The sequence below is a fragment of the Xenopus tropicalis genome, chromosome 5, assembly GCF_000004195.4.
Source record: "Xenopus tropicalis strain Nigerian chromosome 5, UCB_Xtro_10.0, whole genome shotgun sequence".
Taxonomy (NCBI): domain Eukaryota; kingdom Metazoa; phylum Chordata; class Amphibia; order Anura; family Pipidae; genus Xenopus; species Xenopus tropicalis.
In genome coordinates, this window is record NC_030681.2 from 46,289,939 (window position 1) to 46,302,481 (window position 12,543).

The 12,543-nt window shown below is 36.9% G+C and overlaps 1 protein-coding gene across 2 annotated transcripts in view; it reads left to right on the forward strand.

Moving 5' to 3' along the window:
- The window catches only part of ttc27 (tetratricopeptide repeat domain 27), a 226,126-nt gene that overhangs the window by 119,606 nt on the left and 93,977 nt on the right, over positions 1–12,543 (forward strand). For both annotated transcript variants that reach the window (XM_002934458.5, XM_018094257.2), the window contains exon 10: positions 1,757–1,823. In XM_002934458.5, coding sequence (XP_002934504.2) covers positions 1,757–1,823 — 67 coding nt within the window. The remainder of the gene's footprint in view (positions 1–1,756; positions 1,824–12,543) is intronic.

A 12,543-nucleotide genomic window follows, 5' to 3' on the forward strand; every position in this document is an offset into this window, starting at 1 on the left:
AAAGGCGTGGATCATTACTACTATAGAGATGCTTAACCTTTTGGCTTCTGCAACAAATTCAGTATATAAAATATGGTATTTCTAGCCATATTTGTTTGGGTTAAGTTCTCCTTTAAGTCAGTTATGTCAGTTCTTTTTTACTGAAAGAGGTGTGAGATATCTTTTCAAAGCAGGGACATTTGTTCTCTCATCATGTCCTCAACAGATTGTTTTACAGATCTGTGAACCCTTGTGAGAATGTGTTCTTCTTTTTAATAATGACATATGACTATATATTTTGTCAGCATTCTTACTATTATGCTTTTAGCATATAAACACTGTTCACACATTAGTATGTACATTTATTTGTTACCTGGGGTTTTTGAAGATGCAAACTTAGATGCAACTGCGTCTGCAGCTTCTCCTGCCTCTTTTGTTTTTTGGTACTTTGGTGTAGAAATACATCTTTCCCTATTTTTAATTCATCAGAATGTGTACTTTCGAAAAATATATGGTTTTCTGGGGGGGGTCACTGTACAGTTAGGGTGTCTTACAGCACATAATATACAACAGGGGGTCTTATTTGCCAAAGCAGAGTTAGCAGCTAAGAAAATTCAAATGCACTATTTTGGTTTCGTACATATCACATACTGTGGTAAATCTATGCTTATTGGCCATCAAACTGTTCAGTAGACTTTCAGAAAAGTCATAAAAAAATGCTAACTTTAGGAAAGCTTTGCAGATTGGTACTTTGGTGTAGAAAGGCATCTTTACCCATGTTGGATTTGTCAGAATGTGTACTTTCCAAGCATATGCATATTGGGCATCAAATTATTCAGTGTACCCCTGGGGTCATATTATGGATTTTTTTATCTGGTTACCTTATGACCTGTAGGAGATCAGATGCTACAGACTGGAAACTTTGAAGCTATTTTTCAAAAATGCCACACATTTTCATTAAAACCAAAACTTTTAGGAAAGTATTGCTACTTGTTAGTTTGGAGTAGACAGATGGCTTTACCTGTATTTTATTAGGCATTCCCCTAAATCTGTTCTCTCAAAAAATGTATAGTTTTCTGGAATAAACCTTCTGTTAGTGGAATTTTTGCCCTTGAAATCTAAAGTATGCAGCTTTCTAGAGCAGTGGTTTGGTAGTGTACTGCTGGGAGCTTTTGACCTATGCAAGTGAGAAATCTCCATAAAACTATATATATATAAATATATATATATATATTTGGAATTGGCACGTTCAGGAGACATGGGACTTTTCAAATGAATTGTATTTTCATGCATAAAATAATTTATGCTTCTGATATATGTGTTTATATTATGGAAAGTATTTTATCTTTCTTTTTTTATGCATTTAGAAGCATACAGCTTGTTACAGAAGTGGAATTATACAAAATTTAGAAAGCTTAGGTTTTGCTGGGTAATCTAAAAGTCCTCCTGAGGAAAGGCTCCTAAAGTGAAGGAGCACAAAATGTTCAAAAACTGTCTGGCAATAAAAGTTTTGCTGTGAACAAATCAGCTGGCAGTGAAATGGTTAAAGGGATGCTGAGTAAACATGGCTGGCACTCTCCTGTTACCACAGTCAACCCTTTGAATGGTTCATAGTTATCATGTGAGCATCCACAAACAATTGTGGTTAGTCTTCCAGTTTGTTTCTCATTTTTGAGGTTTTTGCTTTTTGCTTCTAATTCACCTGATTAAACACATTTTTAAACCAGTTCTTGAAATGCTTATTTTTAACCAGTTCTTAACATGCTTATTTTTACAGTATAGATTTCCAGAAGAACAATCCCGTGCACAAGTTAACAGAGGAAGAATTGCTGGCTTTCAACTCAGTAAGTAACGTTTGTTCCTTTCTTTAACAGGGAACCTTTCTATGACCTTCTAGACCCTTCTATAACATCCTCACACTTAGCATTACAAAAAAGGTCATGCCAGCCCCTAACTATATTACTATCTTCTTGTTACTGTTTGCATACAAATAAAAAAGCTACACCTTTAACTGCTGCCATATCTGGGACTGCCAACGTACATTACTACATGTCTCGCCCTCATGTCTGTGCTGCCCACACTTCTGATGGATTTCAGTCCTTATTTGCACAAATGCAAAGCAACAACCACAGCTCAGAGAATAGAGGGCGGTTTGCCCCTGACATATTCTGCTGCTTTAGTGGGACTCATTCAAGGAATGATTGTAAAGAATTTCTTGTTAGGGCCTAAGCAACATGAGTAGTTTTTATATTGGCCAATAACATATGGGGATGTGAGAAGACTTTATTTTATCTTTATAAATATAATTGCAAGTTTATGAAAGTTGCTATTGTGAGTTTTCCTCCTAGGAAGCAGGTCATGTTTTGCATCAAAATTTATAGGACGGCTCCCCTCTATTGAAGTCATAGCAATAGAGGAGATAAGACTTATTCAATGGTGATAATTATTGTGACAGTTTTTTCATATAATTTTAACCTTATTATAAGGTAATGGGGGACTAAAGGAAATCGTAGACCACAACATGGGTTTAACCCCAAAAGAATAAAAAAAACCTCAGCTGTAGGAGCTTTTTCACCTGCTGGGTTTTGAAAGCTGAGGCCTTTTGCAGGTTTATTTGTTGATCAGAGCAACAGATTGGTTTCTCTTCCTGTGTTTCTTTGCTTGTGTTTCTGTACATCAGGGATCCAAACGTAAAAAGACTTGGAGAGCAACACAAGCATCATAAAAGTTTATGGAGGTGCCAAATAAGGGCTAAGATTGGCTATTGGGTAGCATCTATGCACACTATCAGCTTACAGGGGGCTTTATTTGGTAGGAAATCTTGTTTTTATTCAGCCTCCAAGTCAGTAATTTGGTTTGGGGGCATTGAGAGCAACATCCAATGGGTTGGTGAGCAACATGTGGCCCCTGAGCCACTGGTTGGGGATCACTGCTGTACATGGTTATAGAGTATACCTGGGTACATACTGATCAGAACTTTGCTTTAAACTGGTTCCATTTATTTGTGTTCATTAATTTAGAAGATGAACCTTTTGAGGTCCAAATTTTAAAGGAGAAGGAAAGGCTAGATAAGAGTTAATTTCAGGCTGCAGGCTTACCATCTGTTGTGTCAAAGGTGCCCTTAAGTCTCCCCATATCTCCACAGTTAAGTAGAACCGAAGCAGAAACGCAAAGAAATCCTAGGAGCAGTGTGATAAAATTTCCCATGATCCCTCGCGCTTAGCCGGACTTGAGGACTTGTAATTTAGGTTGCACATGCGCAGTTGGCTCTTCTGGGGGCGCGCACAAGCAGGCACGCTCCCTGTCAATCAAATCCCCTGAACCGGCCCCTAGAAGCGCGCACAGATGCGCGCCTAGGCTGGGGGGAAGGAAAGTTTGCGCATGCGCACAGGAGGGCATGCTCCGGGGGGGAAGGGGGAGAGAAGGTTGCGCATGCGCAGTGTAGATAGTGAAGGCAAGGAAGTGGGTATACCGTTTCCAAAATGGCCGTGCCATTCTTTGCAGAGAGCACAAACTTAGAAGTAAGTTTTTAAACATTTTTTATGCTGTAATTGAGCCAAAAGGGTGGCGTTTTTCTTTAGCAATTGTAACTCTATCCATTGGTACTATTTATAAATTTTGGCTTGCCATTTCCTTTAAGCAGGTTGCCATCTTCTCTACAGCAATGCATTTTTGTGAGCCAGTCTACATTGGGGCTTAAAGGAGAAGGAAAGTCATTTTGGCATTTTACTGCCAATTGATTCGCCACATTAGTGCCACCTAGAATGCTATATTTATGCTGCAGAAAGCTTTACCATACCTGAATAAAGAACCCTAGAAACTTTCTCTGTTTGTTTAAGATAGCAGCTGCCATTTTAAGTAGCTTCCTGCTGCAGCTCTACTCCTTGTAGCTCAGATCACACATTCCTAAGAGAGGGGGGAGTGAGTTTTATGAATTCTTATGGGAGGGGGAAGCATGAGAAGAGAGAGCACAGACTCTGGCCCCAGGAATGAAGGATTTTTTCTGAGAGAGAAAGTCAAAAATGTTTACAAAAAAGGAGACGAGAAATCCCATGTGTTTTTTTGTAGAGGACTCTGCAGTGTTTCTGTGAGTGCTTATGGCTGTATTTACATAGACCTTTCTGATAAAGTTTTTACCTTTCCTTCTCATTTAAGCCATATGTTATGCTTCCCTGGATAATTGTATATAGACAGGATTAATTTTTGGTGTGTTTGTCTGCATTCTGTCTCTGTGATTTTTCTTGTGAAAAGGCAAGTCAAAACAGCATAGAGGTTTTTCTGTTCTCAGTGGAAATTGTAAATGTGAATATTTCCATAGTTTTGGCAATTTCCATTGATAGTATGATAGTATTGATTTCCAGTGATAGTATGGGAAGGTATATTTTGCTTAATCTTCTTTTTGTCACATGTCCTTGCTGAATACTGGCAGATTGTCAGCATAAATACCACCAGTTTACAGAATAATAAAGAAGTAGACATTTTAATATCAAATGGGTATGAGAAATGGGGCAACATGCCAATGACCTGTGCCTTGTGCCCTGAAATTTTAAAGGACAAAAAATGCTGCCACATGGTGAGAAAAATATTGAATTTTCCTCTAAGCTAGGGGTTTCTAAAATGTGAAACCCAGGAGCCCAAAGCAGTTAAAGGAGTGTGATCAACCAGGCCACTTATGGTAAAATTAGGTTATTCACATGCTAGCAGTAACAATATTGTATTTCCCTTTGAGAAAGTTGTGGGCACCCATGGTCCCAAAGCATTTAAAGTGGGAAAGTCAACCTAAGACCACTTTGAGAATGATTTTTCCTGCAAGCAAGTTCAAAAATGACAAATTAAGCCAAATGACAATTAAAGTATATAAGAGTGAATAAGGAAAAATTGCAGATAATTGGGGTGAATGCATATAATTTGTTCTTTTATAATTTGTGTGCTGGGTTCAGTTGGAAAGGTTGAACTTGATGGACTCTGGTCTTTTTTCAACCCTATGTAACTATTTACCTGACTACAATTGCAATTAAGCCCATGATATACTGTACAGCATATAAGACGTTAAGGAGATCAAAAGAGGCTTAATGCACACAATTTCTCCTAAACCAATTAATGCCTGTGCCGCTGGAACTAATCTTGCTTAGGATGTTGCTATGAATATCATTATCCATATGTAGTTATGCAACTTTATTAGTTGATCCAGTTCAGCTGAAGAGAAAGATATGATGACATGTTTCCACTCTATCACAGCTTTTTGAATGTGCCATCTGGATTCTTTGTGCTCAAGGGCAACTATAATGAGAACATGAGTTTTTTTCTTTTTCAATTATATGAAAAACTGGCGAAAAAAATCTCTGTAAATATACAGTTGTCATTTTTTTTTTACTCACAGTATGTTTGTAGTGAATATTTTGTACTTTTCGCACGCAAAGCACATTCTCTGCAGTATAAAAGAAGGAGATGTCTGGAAACTGAAAAGCTCAAGGTAAATGTCTGTTACTATAAGATTGATGCAACATGGATTCCATATTCACGTGGCTTATAGGGCACATTTATTGCAGAGATGATAGAGATATATTTTCTTTTGTGAGTATAAAATAATTGCACCATTTCTATTATATATTTGGTGAAAGTTATTGGCTTCAGAAAACTGTGCTATAATCTGTGGTTTATTTATATGTATTTATAGGATTTAAAGGAGCTTGAAGATAATAGGTCACCAATTTTTTGCCAGGTTTTGTGGTTTTCCAGTTCTTAAAATGATAGTTTTCTAAACAATAATTTAACCCATCTAATATTATATGATAACTTATTTACTTGACACTTTCACTTTCAAACCTCCTTCCTGATACATTGGTACCAAGTCCAGAGGGAATAGTCAACATAATTATACATGGGTCTCACATTCCCCAGTTTTTCATTGTATTCTGTCTTCTGATTATGCTTTAAATATATCATTGCATAATCCCTTGCTTACAAGTAATGCAGCCTGCAATACCATACAAACCTATTCACTCACATTCTTATTGGTGTTTATTAGTTACACATCCCTTCTCAATTATATGTAATTGAATTCTGTGCTGGATGCTAACAAGAAGATGATATTGTTATTGTTATTAATATCATCACAAATGTCACAAAGTGCCAACTTATTCTTCAGCAGTGTATTGACTGATACAGGAGATAAAGAGGGCCATGTTCATTAGAGCTTATAATCTAAAAAGAAGGAGGGTGTATGAGATATTAAGGAATTACCCAAATGAAAAATATATTAAAAAATATATTATTCTCAAAAGCTTAATTGTGCTAATAAAGACGATTACATATTTTGTGCAGCATTTTGTGTTATCGCATAGAGCTATGAGCAAACAAGAGATTCTTTTATGCTTTTTCTGTTCTTTCTAATTATTTTACTTCTTTGTGTCTGGCTCCATCAAATTGATTTGTTTTGAGAATATATTGCTAAGATGATTTGCAAACACAAAATACTGTGACAGGTTGGTTTTATACTGCAGCAAGAGAACCCACTGTATGACCCACATCCTCCCCATTAATTCCCTAACCTATGAATTTGGCAGTGCAGGAATTGCAAAGCAGCTAATTATAAGATTTAGAAGAGCTATTGAGTCCTGTTAACATTGTTTTAGGAGTCAGGCCCAGAGAATAGAAAGTTATAAACACAGCTTTCAACTGCAATTACAACTTTAAAACCATTAAAAACGTTTCATGTTTAAATAATGTATCCTGGACAACTGCTTAGAATTACAACTTCTTTCGTTATGAAAAAACAAACAAAAAAAAAAAGAAACTTTTTGGGTGGATGACCCCTTTAACTGCATAGAAATATGATGTTGGATAATCCATTTTACGAATTTGTTTTGCACACATATGCTATAATTAGCCCAGATCACTATGCTATTCTACATTTTAGAATGCCAACCTTAAGGTATAACACTGGTTTTTCATTTATTGTTACCGATGTACATTTTGTTCTAGGACAGGGGTTGGTTTCAGTTTTTTTAAAAGCTGAGGTTTTTTTTTTGGTTAGGCAGAAATTATTGCTGATAAAGTGTTCTCTTTCAGTAATTGTTGTGCAGGTCTAAACAGAAATCCTTTGCAATTGTTGTTAAACATAATGGTTCATGCTCTCAAGAAAGTTGCTTTAATTTGTAACTTTTTCGTAATGCAAGCTATCTGCATTTTCATATTCATCTTTTTTACATTCTGCAGTAGATACAAAGCAATATTGTGGAACAGGCATACTTTAATAACTCTTATTCAAAGCTCTGTTATGTAATACCCTTGAATGTAATTGTGCTTCAAAGTTACATTCCCAGAGGTTATTGGACTATAAGCAATGGCACAATGATACCCATTTGTCTACAATATCTGACTGCTACAGTTTCTAAAGAAATGATGTTTGCCTGTTATTTTGTAATTGTAATGTAAGATGTGGAAACAAGATATTGGTATTTATTATCAGACATTATGGTATATATCATGGATATATATAATGGATTGTTTGTTACAAATTTGCTTTAAGTTACATATACTTGACCAACAGCCAACTATTGGGAAAATGAAAATTTAATATAAGCTTTATTATACTGAAATAAGAAGTTTTCTAAATATAATCAATTAAAAATTATGAACTAATCAAGTTACTCTTCACTACTCCCCCCTCTCAGCATCTGTCTCTTTTCATTCTTTCTCAGGGTCAGATTTTGACAGGTCTAATACAGACTTTAGAGAGGAGGGTGCTCCTTTTGCCCAGAAGATGTATTAGAGCTCACTTAAAGGAGACATATCCTATAAAAATTAAGAATGTACCAGTGAATTATACTCCTCTAGATATAGAAGGATTGTGCTTAAAAAAAGTTGTATTTCAGATTTATTGAGAAATTTAACCAAAACCCCACTATCCCCGCCCATCTGTTCCACTTCCTGCTGGCTGAATTCTGTGAATGTGCAGGGGGGGCGGTGGCCCTCCGTACATTGCACTGTAGGATAGGAACCAATCAGCAGCTAGGCTGACCTGATAGGGAACTGAAGCCTGACTTTGCTTGTGTGAGTGCAGGGCTGTGATTGGCTCTCCCCCTCCTACTGGGCTTCTGGCAGGGACCGTTAGGACACGCCCACTCTTCATTTCAAACTCAGACAGAGAAGTGATAGGATCTATAGGGAGCTCCAATAAAGGGGCCATTTTTGCAGATAGGATTAATTTTTAGCACAAAGTGAAACCAGCACCGTATATTATTCATTAAAGTCCGTATACGAGTACGATTTGTGACAATTCACATTAAATACGAAAATTTCTGATGTGCGTTAATCATGCTTGTACGAAAATATCGTCATACGATCTGAAAGTTACGAAATTTTCATATTCGAACGTTCGTAAGCGGTGCAAAAACCTGACTTTAAACTCAGTCTATTATTTTGGAAGCCTCCCATAGGACTCAATGGCACTCTGCAGCTCCAACCTGGCCCAAGGAAAGTCTTCCATAGGGCTCAATGGCACTCTGCAGCTCCAACCTGGCCCAAGGAAAGTCTCCTATAGGGCTCAATGGCACTCTGCAGCTCCAACCTGGCCCAAGGAAAGTCTCCCATAGGGCTCAATGGCACTCTGCAGCTCCAACCTGGCCCAAGGAAAGTCTCCCATAGGGCTCAATGGCACTCTGCAGCTCCAACCTGGCCCAAGGAAAGTCTCCCATAGGACTCATTGGAACTCTGCAGCTCCAACCTGGCCCAAGGAAAGTCACGATAACGAAGCTTGAATGAATCCGAAACTTTCGTACTTGTTGCGACAAATACAATTTTGTCACACAGATTGACACAAAGTACGAAAAAGTTGTGGAAATTTATGAAAAAGTTGGGGGAAAAAACGCACAGTTCTAAAAGTTAGAAAAAATACAATTTTTTTCTATTAGTAACCAGTCGTACCTTGATCAGTGGGCCCCTTAGTGTTAGATAAATTTTGGAGAAGAAACCAGATGTGAAGCCCCTAAAATAAAAAAATACACTAGCTTAAGTTAAGGAAGGAAAAAATACAAGTAGTGAATTCCTTGTGGCCATTGTTCAAAATGTAAATGGCCAGATTTTAAATCACGTGAAAGACTCTAAGACATAATATATAAAATATTATTTTAATTGTTGGTTAACTTACGTGGTGTATTTAAGTCAGTGTACATGCAATTTACAATTTATAGGCAAAACTATCTCCCACTAAGAATTAGGATGGGAAAACATCTGGGTAATATAAGAAGGGAAGTAGGAGGAAAGGGAGACATTTAAGAAGAATTGAAGTTTATAGTAATAGTTTGGGTACTGATACAGAGGAGGGGTAGAGATAAGCTGCTGCGCCGTAAAGAACAAGACAGGATTTTCATTTTAGATACGCTATGTCCTAAAGGTTTATACAGTAAATTTGAACTAGCACAAATAGTTGTCAATGTAATTTTTATTTTTGCGCTATAACTGTGTTTCTGTTATATTATGTATGATTTTTGTATGATAGAGGTGAAAGGTATCACTTTGAGAGCTGAAATATCCCTTAAAGAGCGAGGGTATATAAAGGGTTGCAAAATGCTTAGCATCTAATAGAATCTACTTGATAAAGTCCTGAGGGATGAAACATGTAGCAGAATCCAGCTGAAACAGTTATTATTAATATAGTTAAGAGTTAGTGAAATATTTATTCGAGTCGACTGTGGTAGCTGCAGAACATGAAGTGATATTCAGTTCCAGAGAGTTTAATTCAGTGCTGAAACATGCGCTTATACTATTTGGTGCCATCTTGTGTGCAGTCCGGAGGTGCTAAAAGAAGCATTGGATAGAGCAGGCCCTGCATATGCATCAAGTCTGTGTCACAGTGCGAATGTTGATTCCATAATTGGTAACAATGTTCTGGTATTGGGAAACTCTTTATGTAAATGGCAATAAAAAAAAACCTTTCTATTAATCAACAATTGTATAATTTGATTGCACCTGTACATTTTTTGCATTAATTTGGCACCATAGAGGATTGGTGGCCCTTTAATCCAGTTGTTACTATCATCCATATAGTGTCACGTTTCCTATTGCATGCAACTACCCCTTTAATGCACATAAATACTGATGTATCTTATCTCTGCAGGTAACCCATATTGTTCTATCGCTGTTGCTTAATATTTAAGTTTTAAACATTATGCTGTCAAAGCTTGATTTGGAGAGGATGGGAGGTAAACATGTTGGTGATACATGGGATAGATGGGTTAAGCTGAGACCAGTTTACAGGATTAACGTTCTAAAAGGACCCTTGACAAAAAAACATAGTTAAGATTATACTTACCGGTATTACTTTTGTTAGTTTTTCTCTAACATTTCTATAATGAGGCCCAATCTACATGTACCTCCTAGATGTGTAAAAGTTTTCCGTAATGCTTAATATTCCAGACTTTTAAAAATCTTTCCATCCTTTTTTGGAGTAAAATCATTTTGATTGTTGCATGTGTTTAACTGTAATTCTTTAAGCTTCACCACAAATGCAGCTCATCTGCAATTTAACCACAGCCCCCTGATATTTTAAAGGGCACCTATCATCTAAATATTTTATCATCTATTAAAGCCCACACTCTGGATGGGGAAACAGTAGAAATTTTATAAGAAAACTCCTGTGTTGAGTGCTATGGTCATGTTGGGGCACATGCACGGGCATAATGAATGGTCCCCCAGTTTGCTCATTAAGCTCAAATGTGTGACAAGGGTTGGGTGTGCACATACATACATCACATGCATGTTCATAACAAGAAAGGTGGTGTAATTTCCCTTTGTACATATTCATGTGCCCCAACACAGCCACCTGCACCAGAAGCTCCCTGCTGGTATGGGGGACAGAGCACTTAATGGTGAGATCCAGAAAAAAATACTATTAATTAGTATTCTATTAAACCACACCTGATAGGTGCTTTTGTTAAGGAGTATAATACATACCAGATCTAATACACTTTGTGCTATTCTGATTTGTTGGATGTATTATTTTAGCCTGGATCAAGTCACAATAAAGAGAGCTAAACATAAAATATATTTGATATCTTACAGTGCAGCCCTGGGCATAGGAAAAGAACAGCCTTCCCTGGACCATAGCACATTATTTAGGCAGCTGTGCTGCAGCCTTTTGTAATGTTCTTGCTATTGTTCCTTAATGCAATGCAGAACATTTTTAAAACAAACCTGGGGCAATGACTTAGGGGAATACTTCCCTGTTTATCTTAAAATTGCTTGCAAAATTGTGAGTGGCTTTGCGTAAACATGTTGCAATTATTTTAGTTGTAAGCAAGCATGAATATTAAATGTTGTTATGTAAGCCATTATAAAGAAAAATAAAAGTCCTAGGTGTGTTGTTGGTTTTGTACTTCCCTCTGTTTATTTTAAAATTACTTACAAATTCGCGAGTAGCTTTGCATTAACATGTAGTTAATACAAATATTTTATTTATAAGCAAGCATTTTTTTTTAGTTATGTAAGCCATTATAAAGAAAAATAAAAGCCCTGGGTGTGTTGTTGGTTTTGCTGTATATGAAAAGGCAACAATGTCAAAAACAATATTGCCAAATTCTTGATTTGATTAAGTAATAACTTCTCTTGGGATTATTGGAAAATCAAATCACTATCACCTGTACTATAACTTGGTAGAAATTAGGTAAACTTCATGGCACAACTAAAAAAAAGACTACATGTCTTAAAGAGCTTACGGTATTTGAGAGGAGATCTTCAGAAGCAAGGTGTTTAATGCTACTGTGACTTGTGCTTTAGGCAGTTGCCTCTGAGAAGGGTTTTGGAACCAGTATGGGAGACGACAGATACAAGGGGTTAGGGAATCCCAGGCAATTGTATTTATAAGGGCTGCCACTTAAGCTTTGTGTGTGTGTGAGCAGGCATCTTCTCAGCCTACATGTAGATTGTCAAATCTGCAGGCTGGTTAGATGGTTGTCATACATTCATTTGATATCTGCAAAAAAGCTTGGAAACATTGTATTTGTAGGGGCACTAAGGAATGTATAGGGTACAGTAGAAATATTGCTTTCAGTATAAAGGTAAACTACTACAGGGTTTGAATTAATGTGCTTGCATACAACTATCATTTTAATTTTCTGTGTTATCTGATGGTTTTACTTTTCCATATGGTATTGTTGGTGCTTTTTGGTTAAAAAAGTGGAATTGGGAGATAGATGCACCAGTCTTTTGTTCCTGCACCATGGGAAGACGTTAAGTTTACAGTTGAGCATTTAAAAATGCAATCCTGCAATGTAACACATTGATATGTATGCTAAATATGTGGGGTTTATGAACTGCAAATATTGCATGTAACAAGCCTTGTGCAGTGTTGGTGTAACGCAGTGATCCCCAACCAGTGGCTCAGGGGCAACATGTTGCTCACCAACCCTTTGGATGTTGCTCTCAGTGCCAAACCAGGTAGTTATTTTTGAATTCCTGACTTTGTGGCAAGTTTTGGTTGAATAAAAACATGATTTATTACCAAATAAAGCCCCCTATAATCTGCATAGAGGCTACATAATAGCCAATCTTAGCCCTTATTTG